Source organism: Littorina saxatilis, linkage group LG9 (genome assembly GCF_037325665.1).
Source record: "Littorina saxatilis isolate snail1 linkage group LG9, US_GU_Lsax_2.0, whole genome shotgun sequence".
NCBI classification, from domain to species: domain Eukaryota; kingdom Metazoa; phylum Mollusca; class Gastropoda; order Littorinimorpha; family Littorinidae; genus Littorina; species Littorina saxatilis.
This window is the reverse complement of record NC_090253.1, coordinates 57,825,776-57,853,612: the sequence shown is the minus strand read 5'-3', so window position 1 is coordinate 57,853,612 and position 27,837 is coordinate 57,825,776. Positions and strand designations below refer to the sequence as shown.

The following is a 27,837-nucleotide window of genomic DNA, read 5'->3' as shown; positions in this document are numbered from 1 at the left end:
TCTCTCTCTCTCTATCTATCTATCTATCTATCACCTTAGAGGTATTAACTCATTCTAACCCTGGACTCAGATATAGGGCCTGTGAACACCGTTCAAACTACTTACACTCATGCAACTCACAGTATTCACGCTATTAACAGCACCAGTAAACATTCCTTAAACTTAAATATCCACACGTTTTTCGCATAGTTAAATGCAAATTATGCTATCTCAAAGGTCTGGTCTGTCCCTGCTTACTGCAACACCAGGTACATTTATTCCTAAGGCCCCCCCAAAAAATAGGTCTGTTTACGGTAACCCGACCGACCCTAGTTTTTTCGCGCGACCCTAGACTTTTTTTTTTGGCATTTGGGAGAAAAAAAATTGTTTTTTTGGCAAAATAACGTAAAAATATGGGTTTTTTTGAGAAAAAAACACAAAAAAAAACCACCAAAATCCCGACCTACCGACCCTATTTTTTTGGCCTATATTACCGTAAACAGACCTTTTTTTTGTTTTGGCCTAATGGCGAACACGCGTACACACTGCTTATATATGTATGCATTTAGATTTTTTCACGCTCCCTCTAACACACTGCTTGAAACGGATTTAAACACATTAACATTCCTAGAGTTTTGCTTTATCTACCAGTATTTGAGCAAGTGTTTGAAATAAGAAAACCTTTCTATTCATCACAGACACACTCTTGATACATTTATAGAACTACTAGAAAATGCTTAACCCACAGGGACACAGATATCATGAATGGAAAGTTCAGCCGATGACATTTACACATTACAACGATGCATAGATTTGAAAGGACACTCTTGAAAAGTATTTAGCGCTAGCAGAAAAGACACTTAAGAAACACATTTTGTCAAATACAAACACAAAGGAAATAGGATTTGAATTTTGAAAAAGAATACCTGAGGGGAAGACGTATACAACCAACAACTGGAGATCTTTTTTACAGGAAATTCAAGAATAATGAATTCAAACAGATTTTCAAGAGGCAGTCGTGTTTTTTTGTCCTGCTTGTTTACAATCATTGTACCTGTGTATAACACGGCCATTGTTCGGTAAACACTAACTCGTGACGAGGAAACGTTTTTTTTATTAAACACGTGTGTGCGCAACTATTAGTTGAACGGTATAGGACATGTCTGTGCCACTGACACTGTGCCAAAGAGAGCCACAGGGGGGCGGGTGCGTGAATCAAACAGGAACCTGATGATGACACAAAACATTATGTTGATATAACTATCTTCCTTTGCGTTTAAGAACCGTGTATATATAGATCTGTTATCATTCATACTAAAAATAGAGAAATGTCAGCATTTGGTTAGCATGGTGTTACAAGAATAGAAGTATGAAACGTTGAGAAAGGGCGTCCAGTAAAGGCATTCGAATTGATGTCGTAAACATTAATCGTCATGATGATGATGATGATAATGACATCATCATCAACAACAAACTGAAACAACCATAACAACAACCACAACAACACCTACGACGACGACAGCAAGAAAAGCAACACCACATGCATTTGTGATTTACAGTATTAACGTGACACGAGAAAGGGAAGAACAGTGGGAGAGAGAGATGGGACAGGTGAGGGGGGGGGGTGTTCTTTATGTGTTTGTTTTGTGTTTGTGCGTGCGTGCGTGTGTATGTCTGTGTGTGTATGTGTGTGCTTGTGTTTATGTATGTGTGTGTGTGTGTGTGTGTGTGTGTGTGGTGTGTGTATGTATGTATGTGTGTGTGTGTGTGTGTGTGTGTGTGTGTGTGTGTGTGTGTGTGTGTGTGTGTGTGTGTGTCTGTGTCTGTGTGTGCATTAAATTTGCAAGAAACCGATATTATCATCACCTTACGTAGTAACATGCCTTTCGCCAACAAGCTAACATCTGTAGTCTGTAACAAATAATTCTCCAGCCTACTTGTTTCTGACCTAACCTTCTGTGACTTTCAGCAAATCAAACTAACCTCGTCGCCATGGTAACACGACAGTGACCTAACCTTTTGCAACCTCCAGCCAATGAAGTCAATTTTGTCGCTCTAGCAACGAGGTCTGCAAGCCTGACATTTCAGCTCAGTCAGCCTATCTTCTTACAATCTTGCCTTTCAACCATAGACCAGTTTATCTTGTCTCCTCATCTAGGCCTACCATGTAAGTGACCGTAAGTGTCGGTACGCAAAGTGTGTTCACTGAGAATGAAAGGAAGCCTGTGATACATTATTACGTTTGAGCTGAGGGGTCACTGGGTTTCGAGTTTCTCCTTCATAGTGAACATTTGCACATGAAAAAAGGGTAAGAAACACATGAAAAAAAGGGTAAGAAACACATGAAACGAAGGGTAAAAAACACATGAAACGAAGGGTAACAAACACATGAAAAGAAGGGTAAGAAACACACGAAAAGAAGGGTAAGAAACACACGAAAAGAAGGGTAAGAAACACACGAAAAGAAGGGTAAGAAACACATGAAAAGAAGGGTAAGAAACACACGAAAAAAGAGTAAGAAACACATGAAAAGAAGGTTAAGAAACACACGAAAAGAAGGGTAAGAAACACATGAAAAGAAAGGTAAGAAACACACGAAAAAAGAGTAAGAAACACATGAAAAGAAGGGTAAGAAACACACGAAAAGAAGGGTAAGAAACACATGAAAAGAAGGGTAAGAAAAACATGAAAAGAAGGGTAAAAAACACATGAAAAGAAGGGTAAGAAACACATGAAAAGAAGGGTAAGAAACACACGAAAAAAGAGTAAGAAACACATGAAAAAAGGGTAAGAAACACATGAAACGAAGGGTAAGAAACACATGAAAAGAAGGGTAAGAAACACACGAAAAAAGAGTAAGAAACACATGAAAAGAAGGGTAAGAAACTCTAGAAAAGAAGGGTAAGAAACACACAAAAAGAAGGGTAAGAAACACACGAAAAGAAGGGTAAGAAAAACATGAAAAGAAGGGTAAGAAACACATGAAAAGAAGGGTAAGAAAAACATGAAAAGAAGGGTAAGAAACACATGAAAAGAAGGGGAAGAAACACATGAAAAGAAGGGTAAGAAACACATGAAAAGAAGGGTAAGAAACACATGAAACGAAGGGTAAGAAACACACGAAAAGAAGGTTAAGAAACACACGAAAAGAAGGGTAAGAAACACACGAAAAGAAGGGTAAGAAACGCATGAAAAGAAGGGTAAGAAACACACGAAAAGAAAGGTAAGAAACACATGAAACGAAGGGTAAGAAACACATGAAAAGAAGGGTAAGAAACACATGAAACGAAAGGTAAGAAACACATGAAAAGAAGGGTAAGAAACACATGAAAAGAAGGGTAAGAAACACATGAAACGAAGGGTAAGAAACACATGAAAAGAAGGGGAAGAAACACATGAAAAGAAGGGTAAGAAACACATGAAAAGAAGGGTAAGAAACACACGAAAAGAAGGGTAAGAAACGCATGAAAAGAAGGGTAAGAAACACACGAAAAGAAGGGTAAGAAACACATGAAAAGAAGGATAAGAAACACATGAAAAGAAGGGTAAGAAACACATGAAAAGAAGGGTAAGAACCACATGAAAAGAAGGGTAAGAAACACACGAAAAGAAGGGTAAGAAACACACGAAAAGAAGGGTAAGAAACACATGAAAAGAAGGGTAAGAAACACATGAAAAGAAGGGTAAGAAACACATGAAAAGAAGGGTAAGAAACACACGAAAAGAAAGGTAAGAAACACATGAAAAGAAGGGTAAGAAACACATGAAAAGAAGGGTAAGAAACACATGAAAAGAAGGGTAAGAAACACATGAAAAGAAGGGTAAGAAACACATGAAAAGAAGGGTAAGAAACACATGAAAAGAAAGGTAAGAAACACATGAAAAGAAGGGTAAGAAACACACGAAAAGAAGGGTAAGAAACACATGAAAAAAAGGGTAAGAAACACACGAAAAGAAAGGTAAGAAACACATGAAAAGAAGGGTAAGAAACACATGAAAAGAAGGGTAAGAAACACATGAAACGAAGGGTAAGAAACACATGAAAAGAAGGGTAAGAAACACACAAAAAGAAGGGTAAGAAACACATGAAAAGAAGGGTAAGAAACACACGAAAAGAAGGGTAAGAAACACATGAAAAGAAGGGTAAGAAACACATGAAAAGAAGGGTAAGAAGCACATGAAAAGAAGGGTAAGAACCACATGAAACGAAGGGTAAGAAACACATGAAAAGAAGGGTAAGAAACACACGAAAAGAAGGGTAAGAAACACATGAAAAGAAGGGTAAGAAACACATGAAAAGAAGGGGAAGAAACACATGAAAAGAAGGGTAAGAAACACATGAAAAGAAGGGTAAGAAACACATGAAACGAAGGGTAAGAAACACACGAAAAGAAGGTTAAGAAACACACGAAAAGAAGGGTAAGAAACACACGAAAAGAAGGGTAAGAAACGCATGAAAAGAAGGGTAAGAAACACACGAAAAGAAAGGTAAGAAACACATGAAACGAAGGGTAAGAAACACATGAAAAGAAGGGTAAGAAACACATGAAACGAAAGGTAAGAAACACATGAAAAGAAGGGTAAGAAACACATGAAAAGAAGGGTAAGAAACACATGAAACGAAGGGTAAGAAACACATGAAAAGAAGGGGAAGAAACACATGAAAAGAAGGGTAAGAAACACATGAAAAGAAGGGTAAGAAACACACGAAAAGAAGGGTAAGAAACGCATGAAAAGAAGGGTAAGAAACACACGAAAAGAAGGGTAAGAAACACATGAAAAGAAGGGTAAGAAACACATGAAACGAAGGGTAAGAAACACATGAAAAGAAGGGGAAGAAACACATGAAAAGAAGGGTAAGAAACACATGAAAAGAAGGGTAAGAAACACACGAAAAGAAGGGTAAGAAACGCATGAAAAGAAGGGTAAGAAACACACGAAAAGAAGGGTAAGAAACACATGAAAAGAAGGATAAGAAACACATGAAAAGAAGGGTAAGAAACACATGAAAAGAAGGGTAAGAACCACATGAAAAGAAGGGTAAGAAACACACGAAAAGAAGGGTAAGAAACACACGAAAAGAAGGGTAAGAAACACATGAAAAGAAGGGTAAGAAACACATGAAAAGAAGGGTAAGAAACACATGAAAAGAAGGGTAAGAAACACACGAAAAGAAAGGTAAGAAACACATGAAAAGAAGGGTAAGAAACACATGAAAAGAAGGGTAAGAAACACATGAAAAGAAGGGTAAGAAACACATGAAAAGAAGGGTAAGAAACACATGAAAAGAAGGGTAAGAAACACATGAAAAGAAGGGTAAGAAACACATGAAAAGAAAGGTAAGAAACACATGAAAAGAAGGGTAAGAAACACACGAAAAGAAGGGTAAGAAACACATGAAAAAAAGGGTAAGAAACACACGAAAAGAAAGGTAAGAAACACATGAAAAGAAGGGTAAGAAACACACGAAAAGAAAGGTAAGAAACACATGAAACGAAGGGTAAGAAACACATGAAAAGAAGGGTAAGAAACACACGAAAAGAAGGGTAAGAAACACATGAAAAGAAGGGTAAGAAACACACGAAAAGAAGGGTAAGAAACACATGAAAAGAAGGGTAAGAAACACATGAAAAGAAGGGTAAGAAGCACATGAAAAGAAGGGTAAGAAACACATGAAACGAAGGGTAAGAAACACATGAAAAGAAGGGTAAGAAACACACGAAAAGAAGGGTAAGAAACACATGAAAAGAAGGGTAAGAAACACATGAAAAGAAGGGGAAGAAACACATGAAAAGAAGGGTAAGAAACACATGAAAAGAAGGGTAAGAAACACATGAAACGAAGGGTAAGAAACACACGAAAAGAAGGTTAAGAAACACACGAAAAGAAGGGTAAGAAACACACGAAAAGAAGGGTAAGAAACGCATGAAAAGAAGGGTAAGAAACACACGAAAAGAAAGGTAAGAAACACATGAAACGAAGGGTAAGAAACACATGAAAAGAAGGGTAAGAAACACATGAAACGAAAGGTAAGAAACACATGAAAAGAAGGGTAAGAAACACATGAAAAGAAGGGTAAGAAACACATGAAACGAAGGGTAAGAAACACATGAAAAGAAGGGGAAGAAACACATGAAAAGAAGGGTAAGAAACACATGAAAAGAAGGGTAAGAAACACACGAAAAGAAGGGTAAGAAACGCATGAAAAGAAGGGTAAGAAACACACGAAAAGAAGGGTAAGAAACACATGAAAAGAAGGATAAGAAACACATGAAAAGAAGGGTAAGAAACACATGAAAAGAAGGGTAAGAACCACATGAAAAGAAGGGTAAGAAACACACGAAAAGAAGGGTAAGAAACACACGAAAAGAAGGGTAAGAAACACATGAAAAGAAGGGTAAGAAACACATGAAAAGAAGGGTAAGAAACACATGAAAAGAAGGGTAAGAAACACACGAAAAGAAAGGTAAGAAACACATGAAAAGAAGGGTAAGAAACACATGAAAAGAAGGGTAAGAAACACATGAAAAGAAGGGTAAGAAACACATGAAAAGAAGGGTAAGAAACACATGAAAAGAAGGGTAAGAAACACATGAAAAGAAGGGTAAGAAACACATGAAAAGAAAGGTAAGAAACACATGAAAAGAAGGGTAAGAAACACACGAAAAGAAGGGTAAGAAACACATGAAAAAAAGGGTAAGAAACACACGAAAAGAAAGGTAAGAAACACATGAAAAGAAGGGTAAGAAACACATGAAAAGAAGGGTAAGAAACACATGAAACGAAGGGTAAGAAACACATGAAAAGAAGGGTAAGAAACACACGAAAAGAAGGGTAAGAAACACATGAAAAGAAGGGTAAGAAACACACGAAAAGAAGGGTAAGAAACACATGAAAAGAAGGGTAAGAAACACATGAAAAGAAGGGTAAGAAGCACATGAAAAGAAGGGTAAGAAACACATGAAACGAAGGGTAAGAAACACATGAAAAGAAGGGTAAGAAACACATGAAAAGAAGGGTAAGAAACACATGAAAAGAAGGGTAAGAAACACATGAAAAAAAGGGTAAGAAACAAATTTGTTTTGTTGACAAAATCAGATATCAGAATGTATTCTAGAAGGGTCGTGTTTTTGTCTATTTTTTTCAACATCATCACGTAAGCCCTACTTACTACTTTTGAAGCACACACAAAGACCCGTCGCGATATAACCTTGAATGGTTGAAAACGACGTTAAACACCAAATAAAGAAAGAAACACACAAAGACCGTTAGACAGAAAGTAAGACATACAGAGATGAACCAAACAATACAGTTTCCAAGCACTTCAATCGTCACGCGACTTCCAAGCCAGTTTTCTAAAGCTATATATTAAATATAAGCAACCATCATAGTAAATTACGAGTCAAAAATGAGAAAAAAATATGTCATTCAGTATTTAAGCTAAAGTCACACCTTGAAGAACTGAGACTGAGAGCCGTTTAAAAAAAAGGTATCATAAAATTTGATTACCATCAGTAATTTCGGAAGTTAGCCAAAATCTTATCACAGTTGACCTTTTTCTCATTAGACGTGACCAAAACAGGGAAGATTTCAAATGGATGAACGGACGGAGCCGTATCTCGGCAACAATGACATCTAGACAGTCTTCTTGCCCACCCATGCACATGCATTTGGGTCTTCTAGTTCACAGGTTCGCAGTAATATATAAATGTGTCTCGCCAACATTCAAATTCAAACAACACCACGAACATAATTTATCTACTCTTAAAAAAAGCTTACCTTGGGGCTCCGTACACTCAGCCAATCAAATTTCCTGCACACGTGACAAGAATCAACACCACACGACTGTATTTCTAACTACAAAGTTTTCCTCTCGTCAGCAGACGATCGCTAAATTCTCTACACAATCCACACACGCAGACCCTGTCACGAAATGAAACAAACCCTCCTGACACTAACCCCACAAACCATGAACGTTTTACTAACCTACTTGCTTACTGCACGGCAAGGGAGAATGTCGTCTGCTTTCTGTGTTCTGTCCTAAAACCATCCCATGAAATGCCACGAGGCTGTTTCTTGACTGACCGGTTTGAAGACTGCGACAGTTTGAAACCTGGGGTTCAGTTTTTGAATACGACAGCTTCTTGAGTGGGACTGGTGGCTCAATAGCCTGTTATGTCTGCCCGCGCTTTTTTACGCTCCGACGAGACATGCCGGTTTAATGGTGGTGGATACAGGCGTATGCTATTGGATTATGTTGGTATGAGTCTATTAGATTGGTATTGAATTGTTGGCTTGTGTTGGTATGAGTGCTGTCATCCGGCCCGGGTGTGGGAATAAAGCGGTTGTTCGGTAGTGTGTGTGTGTGTGTGTGTGTGTGTGTGTGTGTGTGTGTGTGTGTGTGTGCCAGTGTGTATGTGTGTATGTGTGTGTGTGTGTATGTGTGTATGTGTGTGTGTGTATGTGTGTGTGTGTGTGTGTGTATGTGTGTGTGTGTGAGTGTATGTGTGTGTCAGTGTTTGTGTGTGTGTGTATGTGCGTGTGTCACTGAGTGTGTTTGTGTGCAGTACAGTCACTGTGACATCACTAGCACATTGGCAAAAATGATACTAGGACTACTGGCAAAGGATAACTTCAAGTCATACACACACACGCACACACACACGCACACACACACACACTAACACACACACGCTAACAAACAGTACACACTAACATGACACACACACAAACTAACACACACACTCTCTCTCTCTCTCACTCTCTCTCTCACTCTCTCTATCTCTCTCACTCTCTCTCTCTCTCTCTCTCTCTCTCTGTCTCTCTCTCTCTCTCTCTCTCTCTCTGTCTGTCTCTCTCTCTCTCTCTGTCTCTCTCTCTCTCTCTCTCTCTCTCTCTCTCACCTCAACTAGTGCATGTACAGACACAAATAGGGTAACAGAGCCAGTAACAAATCTTATTCCCCCCTCTGCTTCTTTACCTCTGTAAACTTGTAGGGGTAGTTATTTTTCGATAGTGACCCAGCAACCAAACAAATAACGACACAGCAACAGCCTGAATCCTCGATAGTGCAATGGGTTGAGAGGTTGTTCTGTTTCGGTACTACTTTTTGCGACTGAAAAGTTCCGAACGCTCTAATGTACGAAGTATACATCTCTGGAGCAAACAATACAAACATACCGCATTTAAATTAACAACTACAGGCCTGAACACATGAATCTTCATATAAAATCCATGAGTTCGGTTGTTTTCTGAATCTAGATCTGCCGTGCTCAAACCGTTCATCACAAGCAATTTCCCAAGGCAAGTAACTCATACTTTGTCTAGCGACAAGAGTAGTTCCTCTTCTTTTCACTCAGTTCGTTCGACAACAGACTGCAATCCGACGGTCAGTTTTCAACAATATTTCATTTAATAAACAGATCACACGCAACCAAATGCACACATCTCATCAATTTAAACAACATAAAGGGGTTTCATACACTATTTTCCCCAGAAAACTGAACTTCATACAGTTTTTAACGTTGGAACACGGGTGCAAAAGTTCGTCTGCTAGTCCCATTTGACGAAAAAACATTATCCTAAGCGATACCAAAACATATACAGAACACACAATATCTGCCTTTGCCGCCACAGCAGAATAACAGCATATCTGTGTACTTGATTTTAGCCCAAAATAGGAAAACTGACAAGAAGTGTTAACAGAATGGAATGATTTGCACGGAACTATACAACCGCGCATTAATCGATCGCCTGCGCAGGTTGACTGGTTGAGAGAATAGGATTCGATCAAACTTTCGCAAAAAAACTCCTCTTTTCTTTGAATAACTGAAGAAAGGAGGAATAAAGAGGTTACACACCTCGTCTCAGTGATTATAAAAAATAATGGTCTCAGTTCGCGGTCATGAAAAAGCTCGCTAAAGCTCGCATTTTTCATGATCCGCTAACTTCGACCATTATTTTTAATAATCACTGAGACTCGGCATGTAACCTCTACATATACTCTCTCAAAAAGAATTTTTTTTGTTTTGAGATTGTCAACAAAATACACAAACTTGTATTCCCTTTCTTGCGACTACTCGTGCCAAACCGTGCCTGGTGACAAAGTCAGTTGAAAGTGTGTAGGAAGTATAAAAAGTGTAAAAGCTGGCTTGAAAGTTATCAGTTTTCACCTACGCATTTTGTCCTCACCATAGTGTAGCGTTGTGTACACACGGTGAAAGCATACCGTAATCTCCGTGGTTGTGAGTGCTCAGCCTGTAAAGGCACGCCCAACACACGGAGCAAGCATACCGCAATCTCCGTGGTTGTGAGTGCTCAGCCTGTAAAGGCACGCCCAACACACGGAGCAAGCATACCGCAATCTCCGTGGTTGTGAGTGCTCAGCCTGTAAAGGCACGCCCAACACACGGAGCAAGCATACCGCAATCTCCGTGGTTGTGAGTGCTCAGCCTGTAAAGGCACGCCCAACACACGGAGCAAGCATACCGCAATCTCCGTGGTTGTGAGTGCTCAGCCTGTAAAGACACGCCCAACACACGGTGCAAGCATACCGTAATCTCCGTGGTTGTGAGTGCTCAGCCTGTAAAGACACGCCCAACACACGGAGCAAGCATACCGCAATCTCCGTGGTTGTGAGTGCTCAGCCTGTAAAGACACGCCCAACACACGGTGCAAGCATACCGTAATCTCCGTGGTTGTGAGTGCTCAGCCTGTAAAGACACGCCCAACACACGGTGCAAGCATACCGTAATCTCCGTGGTTGTGAGTGCTCAGCCTGTAAAGACACGCCCAACACACGGTGCAAGCATACCGTAATCTCCGTGGTTGTGAGTGCTCAGCCTGTAAAGACACGCCCAACACACGGTGCAAGCATACCGTAATCTCCGTGGTTGTGAGTGCTCAGCCTGTAAAGACACGCCCAACACACGGTGCAAGCACACCGTAATCTCCGTGGTTTTGAGTGCTCAGCCTGTAAAGACACGCCCAACACACGGTGCAAGCATACCGTAATCTCCGTGGTTGTGAGTGCTCAGCCTGTAAAGACACGCCCAACACACGGTGCAAGCATACCGTAATCTCCGTGGTTGTGAGTGCTCAGCCTGTAAAGACACGCCCAACACACGGTGCAAGCACACCGTAATCTCCGTGGTTTTGAGTGCTCAGCCTGTAAAGACACGCCCAACACACGGTGCAAGCACACCGTAATCTCCGTGGTTGTGAGTGCTCAGCCTGTAAAGACACGCCCAACACACGGTGCAAGCACACCGTAATCTCCGTGGTTGTGAGTGCTCAGCCTGTAAAGACACGCCCAACACACGGTGCAAGCACACCGTAATCTCCGTGGTTTTGAGTGCTCAGCCTGTAAAGACACGCCCAACACACGGTGCAAGCACACCGTAATCTCCGTGGTTTTGAGTGCTCAGCCTGTAAAGACACGCCCAACACACGGTGCAAGCACACCGTAATCTCCGTGGTTTTGAGTGCTCAGCCTGTAAAGACACGCCCAACACACGGTGCAAGCATACCGTAATCTCCGTGGTTGTGAGTGCTCAGCCTGTAAAGACACGCCCAACAGCTGCATTCCGTGGCCCAGATGCATTTATTTCAATGACTTTAGGGGAGAAAAAGGAAAAGAGACGGTAAGAGGGGTTTGGGGTATGGGGGGTGGAGACAGACAGACTGAGAGAGAGAGAGAGACAGACACAGACACGCACGCGCGCACACACACACACACACACACACACCGGCACACACGCACGCACGCACACACACACACACACGCACGCACACACACGCACGCACGCACGCACGCGCGCACGCACACACACACACCAACACACACACACAACACACACACACACCAACATACACACAACACACACACACACCAACACACACACACACAACACACGTACACACACACACACAACACTCACACACACACACCGTGCCAACACACACACACACACACACTCACACACAACACACACACCAACACACACACCAACACACACACCAACACACACATACACACAAAACACAGACACACACACACACATACACAAACACACACACACACACACACACACACACACACACACACACACACAACTTAGGCCGATGCAACTCAAGAACAAGAACGGAAAACGGAAAGTGAAAACGCATTACAATCACATAAAACATGAATGACCCTAGAAAAGAGAAAGTCGACCGACGGGTCAGCAAAGAGAACAAACAACATACGCAACAGACAAACAGTAGCAAGCAGAAGAAATCTAAATTCAAGTAGCTGCCGTTTCAATCGTTGTCACGGTTTGCTTGGAAGGATGTAATGGTAACATTAATTTTAATGTTAATTTTGAAAGCTCATGGATAAAATGCACGTCCGAATGTGTGTGCATGTGTCAGAAACAGTCATTGATACAGAAAAGCACGGACACACAATCAGACAGACAGACAAACAGACAGACAAACAGACAGACAAACAGACAGACAGACAGACAGACAGACAGACTCCCTAGATCATGGGATACTACCATCAGAAACATCAGTCACAAAAATAGCAGAAGAAATGACAGCATTGAAATGAGTCATCACAGGTAGGCTTACTTTTCTATACTTTGAATCTTTGATTCTACACATCGACCTTGAAATTATTTCCTCATGCCATTTTGACTTTTAGATATCTCTTTCTCAGGAAAAAGCAAACATAAAACGGGATTTTATAGCAGCTCCATAGAAAAAAGTCAACAAATACTCTACACCTGCATGAATCACGCGCACGCTACACTCACGGAATGCAACTCATTCAGATCAGCAAAATGATCTAAGCAAATCGACCTCCTCCACACTGTAACAAATTTCAAAATTGTTTTCACGAGCGCAGGAAGTTGGAAGACTTGTCAGGATTGGCCACCTTCACACAGTCCAACGAGTAACACACATGAATGATTTTATACGTGGGTGTGTTTTTGTGGGCCGCGCTGCGCCATTCTTAATTCAAGGACACCCCGCACTGCACTTACCCACACAGTCCTTGCAGAAGACAGCATGGGAAATGCCCGCACATTTTCAAAACATACTTCTTCTACCAAGGTGCGTCCCTTGAAGTGGGCTTTTATGAAATAAGTGAACAGGTCATTCGCCGCACGAAGGATTGTCGACGTCGCTTCAGGGGAATCAATGAACCACGGCAAGCTCATAAAAATAATTAAGCCCTATAATAATAAAATAGTAAAATGATATATATATATATATATATATATATATAATTCATGGGATTGTTGCTTTAAAGAACACGTAATGATGATCGAGCTGTGCTTTATCCACGTAATAGTGACACAACAACAGGCACTTGACGAGAATTATCAGGCTCCACGTACAATGAACGTTACAGGCGCCGTTGTTGTGGTGCCGGTGGTGTTGGTAGTGGTTGCTGTTGTTCTATGACCCTGTGTGTGTATTGTCGTTCTAATTCTATTTAGTAAAGTAGTAAGGCCAAAAAAAAATAGGTCTGTTTACGGTAACATAGGCCAAAAAAATAGGGTCGGTAGGTCGGGATTTTTTTTTTGGTTTTTTTTTCCAAAAAACCATATTTTTACGTTATTTTGCCAAAAAAACAAGATTTTTTTTTTTTCCCAAATGCCAAAAAAAAAGTCTAGGGTCGCGCGAAAAAACTAGGGTCGGTCGGGTTACCGTAAACAGACCTATTTTTTTTTTTGGCCTAAGTACTAGTGTCCATGTGCACGGTCACAACAGTCGAACCTGTCTATAGCGACCACCGTACCCAAGGGACCAACCAAAAACGATCGTTGTACAGCCATTAGCCATTGAGTAAAACTGTTTTATCACCATTGCTTTATTGTTGTTAATTCGTCTCCAGAAATATGTTTTGTTTTAATCTTGTGTCGATACTATTTAACTCTGCCTCGTTATTAGCCATTGAGTATAACTGTTTTATCACCATTGTTTTATTGTTGTTCTTTGGCCATTTACGTTGAATGACTTGTTATACATTGACATTGATAGTTTTATTCTTCTTCTTCTTCGTCGTTCGCTAGATAGTTTTATTATAAGAACCTTTTTTTTTAATTCCTATTAACTCGATGTTCTTTAACTATGTTTGTAAATTGTTAGAGGATCTTTTAGTAGAAGTGTTTAACTGTCGAAGCTGCTTTTACCTAAGAGACCGACTGTATATTGTGCTGTTGTACTTGTCAGACTTGATTGTACCAAGTCCTTCACATGTTGTAATGCGCTTAGAGCCAAATATTTTTGTTTTTTGTAAGGGATAGGCGCAATATAAATACACTTTATTATTTATTATTATTATTACAGAGGTTGTCAGGCTATGGAAAGGTGGATTTATACGTAAACAAAAAATTGGGGAGGCTTTGGCTGGTCGTAAAGGGGACATGTGGTCGTATGGGAAAGGTGATCGTCAGAGAAGGTTCGACTGTTTCAGAAAACGGCAGACCTTGTATATTTGTATTTCCAATTAAGTTTCTCTTTGCCTTGAACTATAGAGAGCTTTATCAAACCAAAGACTGTTGCAGTTTAAACCCATTTTACGCTTCACCATTTGGTCTCACATATATGGTAACAAAACATACACGTATATTTATATATTAAAAGTTAGCTCAACATACCAGAACACAACACAACACAACACGTAGCACAGTACAACACAACTCATCCCATCTCATCACATCACATCACACCTTGCCAAAAAGTGTACTTTTCAGACCGGGAAACTGTGTTTGTGAGAGGTAAACACTGTACTGGAGTACCCCAGTCGTATAAATTTACATTTGAAGGGACATACCTTCCCGTGTAAATGATTCGGCTCACCATCTCAAATCTGCTCAGATTTTACATGGAATAAGACCATCCCTCCACTGACACACATACCCATAATTAACAGCATGGCTGTTTTCTGTGCAGAGTGGGGATTTTTGTTTTAAGAATTAGTCTACAAAAATGAAAAATAAATTTTTTTTTTTTAAACAATGTGTGCAGACTGGTTTGTCCCAGAGAACACAGACATCACTGAGACGTTGACCTGCATGCCATCCCTGTAGCACCTTATAGGGGCAATGCTGGCATGACTGACCACACATCAATATCGTATAGTGGTGATTGTTGAAAGTGTTCGCTGGGTATGTGTGTATATATATATATATATATTATATATATAGTGTGTGTATAACATATCTATATATGTGAATATTGTGTGAACAGTACATGTGGTGATTTTTGTCCGTATGACTATGATTACTTGTTTTATGTAGGTTGTACATTTAATTCTTCTATTTTGTATATATGTTCTTTTGTAAAGGGCCTAGAGCCATAGGTTAGGCACTTAAAAATGTCCAGTTATTATAATTAAGAATTAGTCTACATTAGTGTCAATCTGCCCAGAATGTATCACAAATTCGCACTCTGCACTCTGTGTTGATTTGTCGTTTGTCGGAGGAATGTTCCGCTTATCCCATGCGAAAGCCTGGTGGTCAGATCTGAGAAGGTGAGCCGGCCTGTTTTCATGGGAAGGGCTGTCTCTTATTTACGTACCTCAATGGAATTAACGAACCAACTAACTTTAAGAATGAGCTAGCGATCTTACAAACGAAAGCAAGAAAAGCCCGAAAGACAGACAGACAGACAGAGAAAGGGGCAGACAGACAGACAGACAGACAGACAGACAGACAGACAGACAGAGAAAGGGGCAGACAGACAGACAGACAGACAGACAGACAGACAGACAGAGAAAGGGGCAGACAGACAGACAGACAGACAGACAGACAGACAGACAGACAGACAGACAGACAGACAGACAGACAGACAGACAGAGAAAGGGGCAGACAAACAACCAGACAGTAGAAGAGTGAATAAAACAAAAAAAAGAAAGAAAAAGGGAGAGGAAGGAAATTATAACACACGCACCTATATGTGTGGATGGTTACCTAAGAGGCGGCACTGGGTGCAGTGCCTTTCTAGTGCACTTGCACTACAACAGCACTGGGTGCAGTACTCGCTCCGGCATCGAAGAATTTTGCACTAAAAAATGCACAAAATTTGACCTATTTCGTCGCCTATAGAGGACGGAAAGAATGTCATTTTGAACATTGTTATGACATTCTTTCCGTCAAAAAAGTCAATTTAACGGTGTTAAATGAAGCGACCATCCACACAATTAGGTTGCCATCCAGAGTTTAAATTGCCATCCACGTGTGGATGGTTGCCTTATGGTGATTTAGGCAACCAAACCTGTGGAAACATGGGTACACGCACACCCACACACACACGCACACGCACACCCACACACGCACACCCACACACACACACACACACACTGGCACACACAAACACACACACACACACACTGGAACACACAAACACACACACACACACACACACATACACATTGGCACAAACACACACTGGAACACACACACACTGACACACCCACCCACACACACACACACACACACACACACACACACACACACACACACACACACACACACACAGGCAAACAAACAAACAGAAAACTTTACAGGAGAAAAAGCGACACATCACTCACCTTCTCTTTGCCAGTCGAGTCAACACTTGTAGTTGATTAAACACTAAAACACATTTGAGGGATATACAACAGTATCGGCCGCTCGTTTATCCAATTATAATCCCAGATTACACCGTAGGCCTATAACACCACCTCACTGGCTCGAGTCCGCAACAGATTACTCAACGGCAACTGTTCTATATTTGCCACTGGACAGTACGTAGTTCAAATTCAAATCAACACCTACTTTTCCCGTGATACCTTGCGCGACACACGTCGACAGCAGTGAGGGGACCAGGGTGTAATACACATGTGGCGTTTTCTTTATGAATCATTCTTTCGTCCCCCCCACACACATACCTTCTCAAACCTGTTTGGATTGGTTATATTCACAGGCTCTGGAAATACTTACTGCCGTAGTATATCATATATACAGTGAAACCATTCATAATACAAATTCCAATTTCCCCTAGGGCAAATCAGAATTCCAGTTTCCCCTAGAGAAAGGATTCCAGTTTCCCCTAGGTGAAACTAGAATTCCAATCTCCACTAGATATTTTCCAGTTGATATTGGAATTCCAGTTTCCCCTAGGGGAAACTAGAATTCCAATTTCCCCTAGGGCGATTCCAGATCCCCCTGGATTCCGGTTTCCCCTGTGACATATATATATATATATTGGTTTGGTGTGTGGGGTTTGGTTGGTGGAAGGTGTTTCCTCGAAGCCTGATTGTAGATGTAATAAGGCTTACGAAGTCCGTACTTTTCAGCACACTCGCACACACACACACACACACACACACACACACACACACACACACACACACACACACACACACACACACACACACACACACACACATACACACACCGTCGTACACACACACACACACACACACACACACACACACACACACACACACACACACACACACACACACACACACACACACACACACACGTTTGTTCTCCGCCTGACTTTTCTTCTTCTTGAGCTAGTTGACCCAAGTAATTTAAAGCATGAGCTTTTTTACTTTCTAAATCCGAACAGTAGCATACTTTTCTTTCAGGCGCCAGTCAGCGTTCACCACATACAGAACTCTTCAAACAAACTTTGTAAATAATCTACACACAACCCCGTGACTGACTCAGTGGCAACACCTATAATCATTCTTCTTTTCCACAGGTGGGTGTGCGCGTACACTCTACAGCAAAGAACAGATCACGAGAATGATTATCATCACAGTATAACCCACCCTCTTGCATTGTTTTCTTTCACAGATTTGACCTAGTTAGTCTAGGAAAGAGGTCAACTACCGAGATCATAATTATAATAAGTGCACTCAGGCGTGAAGCAAGAGCTGTCATGTCTAAAGTGGCGGGCTTGGTTGACTTTATGACAAACCGACACACTTCAGTGGTGTTCTTTTCTAGCTCTTTGAATAGGGGGAAATCCCTATGGGAAGGGGATAGCTGCACCTATGTGTGTAATGCTGTATATGTCCGCATATAACTGATTTTATCGTATATAGTGGAACCCTCCTTTTAAGCCCCCCCCCCCCACACACACACACACACACATCCCCCCCCCCAAAAAAAAGACTTCCCCTTTTGAAGAGCGAGATTTTTTTTTCTTTTTTTTTTCTTTTTTTCTTTTCTACATTTTCCCTTCATAACATCTGTAAATTTACCTCCATTTTAAGACTTCCTCATTTTAAAGACCTGATTTTCTGAGATTTGTGGAGGACTTAAAATGGGGGCTCGACGGTGCTGGAAGGGTTGCCTTCTATCCTACATGTCATTCACGGACTGGGTGGCCGAGTGGTAACGACTGGGTGGCCGAGTGGTAACGACTGGGTGGCCGAGTGGACTGGGTGGCCGAGTGGTAACGACTGGGTGGCCGAGTGGACTGGGTGGCCGAGTGGTAACGACTGGGTGGCCGAGTGGACTGGGTGGCCGAGTGGTAACGACTGGGTGGCCGAGTGGTAACGACTGGGTGGCCGAGTGGTAACGACTGGGTGGCCCAGTGGTAACGACTGGGTGGCCGAGTGGTAACGCACTGGGTGGCCGAGTGGTAAGGACTGGGTGGCCGAGTGGTAACGACTGGGTGGCCGAGTGGTAACGACTGGGTGGCCGAGTGGTAAGGACTGGGTGGCCGAGTGGTAACGACTGGGTGGCCGAGTGGTAACGACTGGGTGGCCGAGTGGTAAGGACTGGGTGGCCGAGTGGTAACGACTGGGTTCAAGTGCTAGTCTTTCGGATGAGACGAAAAACCGAGGTCCCTTCGTGTACACTACATTGGGGTGTGCACGTTAAAGATCCCACGATTGACAAAAGGGTCTTTCCTGGCAAAATTGTATAGGCATAGATAAAAAAAATGTCCACCAAAATACCCGTGTGACTTGGAATAATAGGCCGTGAAAAGTAGGATATGCGCCGAAATGGCTGCGATCTGCTGGTCGATGTGAATGCGTGATGTATTGTGTAAAAAAATTCCATCTCACACGGCATAAATAGATCCCTGCGCCTTGAGTCCGAGTCTGGAGATACGCGCGCGATATAAGACTTCATATAACATTCATAATTGTTTAAGTTCGGTTCATTTTTTTACGACGAAGTTGTCTTTTCTGTGCAGAGGCTTTGCTGACAATTTCGTGAAAAATATAGGTCGAGCAAAACAGACAGTCTTAGAGTCTGTTGATTATCAGTGGTATGGGTGTTAGGATTTAAAGGTACTGAACTTGTCAAATCCAGGTGCACGGAGCCCCTGGGGCGTTTAGTCATACCTCAGGCAGCTATCCGTTAGAAGAACTACCAAGTTTCATTGACTTGCACCCAAAGAGTCAAGAACTGCGATTTTTTTACGAATTAATTTCGTACTCGGACCCGGCTGGTCTTGACCTATTTTTGGATCTAAATTTAGATCAGGTAGATCACCACATCATGCACCAAAAGACACGTCACTAAGCAAACTATGTCAGACGTCATCATGAGTTTGTGTAAAACAAAATTGAGGCCGGAATCATTCAGTTGAATCGAACTCCGACCAAACACCAACGTAATAACTAGGTTAATTTATGCACTCGCGTGAACAAGAAACTGTCGAGCTTCACAGATGTCGTCGTTGGGTAGTTTTGGGTTTGTTTTACTACCATAGGAGGATTTGTGAACTGTAAATGCACGCAGCTGCAACAAAAACGCAAAACGAAGGCCGTGAGCTGCACTGTGCCTTTAACTTACCGGGTTTACGAGTTGTACAACAAAGCATAAATGTGACTATCCACCACGGAATGAGTCGCATGTCATCTTTGCATGATTTTCATATTTTTTACATTTTCCTAAAGAGTGCGTTATGCTCTATCCAGTGGTAAAAACCGTTTTAGAAAAGAGCGAAAACTTTTCGAGTTTTAAGCCTGTGACTAAGGTGACCCTCACACTTTTACCACAGTCCCCCCGGACTTATATTAAGCCTAGTGCAGAACCGCGCGAGGTGACATGCGACTCATTTCGTGGTGGAGGGTCACATTAATGAAGAAGAAAGAAAATACAAAATGAAGAAAAACAGAAAGATAGAATAAAGAACAAAAGAAAGAAAGAAAACAAGAAATGAATTAATGAATTGTAGAAAGAACGGAAGACAAAATGATTGAATTGTAGAAATAAAAATAGAAAGGAAGAAAGAAAGACGGAAAGAAATACGGAATACGGAAAGTCTATTGGAATTGGCCAAAGGGTCCTTTCCAAGGGCAAACACAATTGAAAACTTACTTTATAACACAGACACATTAGGAAATACAATAATCAAACGAAAACATATGTTCAGGCATCAAACATCACACATCAAGGCTTATGGTTTTCCAAGAGAGAATACTTTATCTGGAAAGAAATTACAAATATTATTTTTGCAATGTTGACAATCAAATCGTCATTTCTGGATTTTAACAATTAAACTGTATTAACTGTGTGCGATTGCGGTAGGTACATCATACGATGTTCGATATATGCTGGACAATCAAATAGAAAATGACTTTCGTCTTCTTATTTATCTTTACAAAAAGGGCAAAGTTTATTTTCTTGTGCTTGAGCAAAACGGAATTTGTGGCTGTTGTTCGGGGAAACACCTATAACTTAAAAGAGTTAAAGGCACATCTGAATACATCTGAGGTTATACAGTCACAGTACTGTTCTCGTTCAATGCAAATTTTAAAAGAATTGTACAATACAAAGCGGTCACTGTTGTCTATGTGGTTCCACCATCCTTGGTGAAAACAATCTTTCAGTCTCACCTTAGCGCTTTCAAGAAGGCCTATTCATGACAACACCAATAAATCCAAACATGGCCAATGCCCAAAACAGTACAAAAGAAGTCTTATCTTCGATACCCAGGTGAGACGTAGACGGAAAGAAAGTAACAAAGAAGAAAAATAGATAAGCAAAAAAACAGAAACGTAGATAAATGAATATAAATTAACAACCGCTATTCCAACTGGAAAGTTCTCTACGAACTACAAGGCTGAGGCTGATGCACTACAAACAGCAGCCCGAATGTTACACGAGAACAGGGAAACAACCCGCTCCAGAGTGGTTATCTTCTCTGATGCCTTATCAGTCCTGCAATCAGTCCAGAACCCACGGAACAAGGAACTGAACACCCTTGCCTCTGCACTGACCAACTTACAGCAATCCACTGAGCAAACAGTCATCCAGTGGATTCCATCACACTGCAACATACAGGGCAATGAGGAAGCTGACCGACTGGCAAAAGAAGGTGGTCAGCTCCCACAGGATGAACAAGAAGTCACCTATGAAGAGGCCAAGACTATAGTCAAAGAGAAGCAGAAGAGAAGATGGCTCCACCAACACCCAGACTACTACAAAAAGGATGCCTACTACCTCCTACCCAGAGATGACCAAGTGGTCATTGTGAGACTGAGAACAGGCCATTGCAGACTCAAACATCACCTGTATACCAAATTCCACATTGGTGATTCTGCATCGTGCCCCTGTGGCACATCTCCAATGACAGTGCAACACTTCCTGCAGGACTGTCCAACACACCAAAACTTGCGAGCAGAGACCTGGCCTGCTGACACACAGATGAGGGACAAACTCTATGGACCCATGGAGAGCCTCCGGCGTACAGCAGCCTTCATCAGGGCCTCCGGAGTTGCTGTCTGAGCGAACGACGAAGAAGAAGAAGAAGAAGAAATTAACAACTTAAAGAGAATGTACATGGTCTTAATTTCGAGGGTCGCAGGCCGAAGATTTCAAAGGTTTAGGCCACCAAAAAAAAAGTTGTATGTTTCTGGTCACCCGACCCTACCTAGTTTTTTCCCGCCGACCCTAGACTTTTTTTTTATTGCATTTGTTAAAAAATAAAAAAAAATAAAAAATAAAAAAAGCGTCAAAACAAAAGTAACAGACGGCAGACGACACAAGGGGGATAACCCCGCACCCCTTTTGTCTCATTTGTTTTGTAATGTGTTGTCTTTCTCTTTTTATAGTAAGTCCAGTCTCTTTGCGTCACTGTCATAGTTATTTTCTACCCTGACCAAAAAAAATTTAAAAAAATTAAAAAATAAATTTAAAAAAAATTCCCTACCTACCTACCCTATTTTTTGTAGCCGTGTTACCAGAAACATACAACTTTTTTTTGTTGGCCTTACCCCCATTTGTTTGCTCCCATCGTGATTCTTATGGTCACTGCTCATTGAGTGCAACTTCAACTTGCAGGTTAATGTTGTTCGGTTGCATTGTTTTTCGGCTGCTTTTGCTGATTTCGCAAAAACAAATGAATGGTTTCTTACATGTGGTTGAGATATCATATTGTTTCTCATTCATTATCACAGTAGCAGATTTTCTGGTTGATTTAACTTCTAATTAAAAAGCTCTCTCTCTCTCTCTCTCTCTCTCTCTCTCTCTCTCTATCTCTCTCTCTCTCTCAGTCTCACTCTCTCTCTCTCTCTCAGTCTCTCTCTCTCTCTCTCTCTCTCTCTCTCTCTCTCTCTCTCTCTCTCTCTCTCTCTCTCCGTGGTTCCTTGATCAATTGTTTACTAGATCGAGATATTTAATCCACACACACACACACACACACACGCGCGCGCGCGCACGTACACATATTGAAGTAATACGACGTCTCAGTTCTACGTACCGATTTAATAAGCAACATTACTTTACTCTGGTATACAATAACTCAATACATTCAGTCTTCAAGAGACGAGATTAATTTCTCTTTTTGTTCAGAATCTGATGATGTTCTATGTTCTACATACAGTGTGCTATTGATTTTTATGACTGTGTTACGAGGTGTCACGTCTCTGGTAAAGGGAATGTATTTCTATCCTCTCACACTACTTGTAGGGTTGCCAAATACCCTGAGTTACCTCCCATCCATACTGACCCCCTCCTGCATACTCGCTACGGTTGGTTACCAAGTGATAGATTAGCACATTAATGAAACATGTTATCATCAATTTCTTCTTATTTTAATGGAGAAGTAATTGAAATACAGTGAACATTATTAAAGGGCTCTTGCTTTATGTACAACCGTATATTTCCTGCGATATATTGTATGTTATGATATTTTGCAATGATGTTTCGCCATAGTTCGTTATACGCGTTGGTGTGCGAGAATATGTAAGCGCAGTGCTTTAAAGATGTCCATGTTATATAGTGCTATATGTTTTATGTAAAATCAATGTCTTGTTTGTATTATTGTTATGTACCACCCCTGCATGAATTTCTCTATGAGATAATAAAGTATTCTTATTTTTATGCTTATTCTTGTACGACCAATAATTGTTTTGCTTCCGCTTTTCTTCTTCTTAATAAGAATAAGAAAAGGGTGAAATCCTTTTGTCATAAGACTTATGACGAAAGGATTTCACCCTTTACACATGTGACAGGGGAGGCTACCGCTCCTTTCACAGCAGACTCTGCATCCGAGTTGTTGGCCTTTAAGTCAACACCGGTGGATTGTGGAATTCTGTTTGTGATGGGGTCTGGTGGTTTCCGATTGTGTATAATGTTCATGGAAACCTTCGGGTTTGCATAACAGTTTTTATAGGGCTAAGAAATTGGCCCTAATATTTTCAATCCTGTTTGATTGCACTTCGCCTCCCGAGGTGATCGTAGTGTTACGGCACTCGGTTACACACAAAACACGCCGCGCTCGTTCGAAAGCGTTAGCCGATCTGTGGTGGTTTGCATGACTGTTTTCACATGGAGTAAGGTATCTTTAAAGGTGTACAACCCAAGGAGCCATGTGGAAAAAATTTCTGACGAACTGTATAGCTCTTTGGGCGATATGCGATTAGAGACTTTTTGAATCCATCATATCTCTTTCACGAGCACATATGTGACCCTCCACCACGAAATGAGTCGCATGTCACCTCGCGCGGTTCTGCGCTAGGCTCAATAATAAGTCCGGGGAGTGTCTGGTAACAGTGTGACGGTCACCTTAGTCACAGGCTTATAACTCAAGTTTTTGCTCTTTTCTAAAACGGTTTTCACCACTAGATAGAGCATAAACAAACTCTGTAGGAAAATGTAAAAATATGAAAATCATGCAAAGGTGACCTGCGACTCATTTCGTGGTGGAGGGTCACATATCTTATTGTGCAGTTGAGCAACTCAATTGCTCCCATTGGATAGAAGGGCTGACGGATACACAAGCAAACTCGCATGTATATAAACAATCGCACCCTCGCATTACATACATGCATACGTATAAGTATATACTTTTTGGGGGGCGGATGAAATTAACATCTTTACTTTGGTTTCACGTGTTTCCAACGCTCTTCCAGATCGGCCGAGACAATTTCCAGTCTGATAGTAATGTTCTGGTTGTTGACTGCTTTGATGACAGAGTGACAAGATGTGGGAGACAAGATGCATAATTAAAATGAAAACCCACACAGGAAAGTGCGTGGTGTCATAAACACGTACACTCATGCATCTCCGGGGTCGCTTCACTTTTCTACGCACGTGATTCTTTCACCTGGGGCCACCTGCTTCGAGTCATGCAGAAAATCCATGCGCAAATTAGTTTTGCAATCTCCTGAGAATTAATTTCGCTTCTTGTCTCTTTATTATCCCGCGATATTTTCTTAGCTCTCGGCATAAAAGTGTCTGACTGTCTAGCTATTGATGTGTACATTGTTGTTAAACAATTGTTTGTTGTATGTTTATCAGGGTTTGCAAGTGTGTGATAGGGTTCGTGTCCGTCTGTAGATGTTACTAGTTTCTTTGTTAGTCCTGTGTTGACAACTCTTCGACAAGCGCTTAGAACTGTACCCACGGAATACGCGCTATATATATATAAGCTTCATACTGATTGATTGATTGACTGTCGTCAGAATATCATATCACCTCCCACCTGCTCACGTTATCAGCTGGAAAATAATGATTTTACAGAAAAGGCGGACGGAGGATGGGAAAGAGCGTGCGCGCGCCGCTGCCATGGTGTCGCGAGCAGTTTCCAATCAAATAACGCGAGCAGTCCTTGCAGTCGTCTGCAACTTTGTGCTACACACCCATCACAGGAGATAAAAACATGTCGCAGACCTCGCTGCAGGAAGCAACCGCTTCAGGCTAGGCTAGTTGTGCTTCTTTTGAATGACATTGCTTTTTACGGTGTTTCTGCAGCTGATATTTTATTGGAATCGACGTAGGATTGCTAAGGCTTGAAAAATAGCGTCGACAATCATTGCTGCTGGAATAATATCGGCGTACTGTTTGTCGTCTGCTGTCAGTGCTCAGTGTCGTCTGCTTCTCTGTGTGAATGGGAGAGAAAGGCACTACGTACGGTCCTTGTATAAACCATTGAGACAGCTTCCGGCTACGGCTGCAACATGGTGAATAAACATTGACTGCTGTCTTTAGCGGTAGAAGGCCCCGGTAGTTCACTTCTACCTGTGGTGGTAAGTACTATATATACTTACGGTCTTATCTTGATTGTGGTTCTGTGTTTACTCATCCACGTGTTCGTATTGCCAGTATTTTAAATTGAAAACATAATGGGTTTTTTTGGTTGAAAATGTCAATAAAATTGACGACGAAGCCGAAAGAACAGGTGTGTGTGTGTGTGTGTGTGTGTGTGTGTGTGTGTGTGTGTGTGTGTGTGTGTGTGTGTGTTTTGTGTGTGTGTGTGTGTTGTGTGTATGTGTGTGTGTGTCTGTTGTATGTGTAGGTGTGTGTGTGTGTGTGTGTGTGTGTGTGTGTGTGTGTGTGTGTGTGTGTGTGTGTGTGTAAGTGGTACAATAACAAAGGTAGATCCTTTACCTGTGGTTTCGTGTTAATAAGTAAGTCAAAAGTGAATCAAAAACAGAACCATACGTTCTTTCTTTATTTGGTGTTTAACGTCGTTTTCAACCACGAAGGTTATATCGCGACGAGGGAAAGGGGGAGATGGGATAGGGGAAAGGGGGGAGATGGGATAGAGCCACTTGTTAAGTGTTTCTTGTTCACAAAAGCACTAATCAAAAAATTGCTCCAGGGGCTTGCAACGTAGTACAATATATGACCTTACTGGGAGAATGCAAGTTTCCAGTACAAAGGACTAAACATTTCTTACATACTGCTTGACTAAAATCTTTACAAACATTGACTATATTCTATACAAGAACCACTTAACAAGGGTTAAAGGAGAAACAGAATCCGTTAGTCGCCTCATACGACATGCGGGGTGCAGAGAAATAAGGATGTGGAAAAGAAGACTTTTGGTAAGTGAAATAAAGGTGATGGATCCAGTCAGGTAGAAATAAGACAAGAAAAGAATTGGAAAACTGCAGGGAATAGTAGGGAGAGTTTTCTTGGAAGGAAATCTAGGTGAAAGGACTGGTAAGGCAGAAATAAGAACCATACGTTATCAATCATCAAAGAAGAAGAAGAAGAACAAGAAGAAACTCCTGTTTGAAACACGTATGTTTCTACGGAAGCAGTATCCGACGCTTTTCTGAGTATTAAATATATTGTATAGAAACAGTCATTCTGGTGAAGTTTTCTGAACTTTAAAAGTCACATTCCTTCTTCATCCAAAGCGATCCTGCGAGTGAGATGCTGCACTTTCTTTTAATTTAATATTTTTTTTCTTTCGGTGGTAACTAAGAACTTGCTTTTCAGTTAATCTTTTGCATGGAAATAAATATTATTGAAACTTTTTTTTAAAGGAAGATGGCGCTATTTTCGATTCACTGGTTAAGACAATGTTGCCTTCCAGTAACCATAACGCGGTAATCTTTATTATTAAAAACAAACGTATTAACACTTTGAAGGAGTTTTGGTGTGTCTTCGTTACGTTCAGTGTGATAAACAAAAATGGTCCCGGCCTGACCACTATAACATTTAGCAGGTCACCTAAAATGAGTCCTAGTTGGTCAAATTAGTCACATATTGTGCACTAAAATAACGATAACAGCTCGTACATTGTCGCTGGTATTTAACCTGGTTTAATATTCTACAAAGTCAATGAATAATTGAATAAATCATTCTTTTAAATCCTACCCGGTATTATTAATTCTGCTTGAAATAAACAAGCAAGGACTATGTGATAACATTCTTTGATGAGGGGTTGCAAAAATATGAATCTCCTGTTGACAGTTTGCAGTTGTTGTTTTTTTCCGACTAGAATGACGTAATATTTTACGTGGGCATAATTGTACGTGTACAAAATAGCCATGGCATTGCTTGAGAAATATTCCAAGCCAATCAATATGGATTGTGTGTATGGCTGTCTCTTTAATCTTGCAGCTCATGAAAAATGAGGTCGCCCAACAATAAACATCGACAAAAAGCGCACACAGAGCTTCACAGTCCTTCCCTCAAAACGATGGCATCAAAACAACAACATAAACAAATCGCGTAAAGCGAAATTAATACATTTAGCCAATCTGTGGAACTCGCAAAATGAAACTGAACGCACTGCATTTTTTTCACCAAGAGTAGAACACGTTTGTTCGACCGAAACCCCGTGGCCGCGAAAGCGCTGACAAATTGTCTCGGTAACACAAACCCATTGGATCTAATTTGCATACAACAGATGATTTTAAATGTTGAGCTTGCTTTCAATCCAAACAAAAGACAACAAATTGGGATTCAGGATATGATAAAAACAAAATTGCAATGCTATCTGTAAAAAAAAAAATCAAATTTATTATATTTCTTCTTCGTTCATGGGTTTAGACTCCCCCGTTAATTCATGTTTTTTAGCAAGAGTGGATTTTTACGTGTATGACCGTTTTTACCCCGCCATTGAGGCAGCATACGCCGATTTCGGGGGGGGGGGGGGGGGGGGGGG

The 27,837-nt window shown here is 41.1% G+C and overlaps 3 protein-coding genes and 1 pseudogene across 8 annotated transcripts in view; 3 read left to right on the top strand and 1 right to left on the bottom strand.

Moving 5' to 3' along the window:
• LOC138976584 (uncharacterized) overlaps window positions 1-16,806 on the bottom strand; it is a 45,975-nt gene extending 29,169 nt beyond the window's left edge. Inside the window, exon 1 of one of the 6 annotated variants that reach the window (XR_011459085.1) lies at window positions 16,791-16,806. The gene's annotated coding sequence lies outside the window, so the exon portion shown is untranslated. The other 5 variants (XR_011459082.1, XR_011459087.1, XR_011459083.1 and 2 more) reach the window with 5 other exon arrangements.
• LOC138977291 (mucin-22-like) overlaps window positions 1-17,775 on the top strand; it is a 29,044-nt pseudogene extending 11,269 nt beyond the window's left edge.
• Window positions 17,776-21,086: 3,311 nt separating this feature from the next.
• LOC138977290 (uncharacterized) lies at window positions 21,087-21,719 on the top strand. Its single transcript, XM_070350192.1, has one exon. The coding sequence runs from the start codon at window positions 21,087-21,089 to the stop codon at window positions 21,717-21,719; it is 633 nt and encodes a 210-aa protein (XP_070206293.1).
• A 3,452-nt stretch (window positions 21,720-25,171) lies between these two features.
• The window catches only part of LOC138977289 (uncharacterized), a gene marked incomplete in the record, with an annotated part of 21,964 nt that continues 19,298 nt past the window's right edge, over window positions 25,172-27,837 (top strand). The window contains 1 exon segment of the mRNA XM_070350191.1: window positions 25,172-25,459.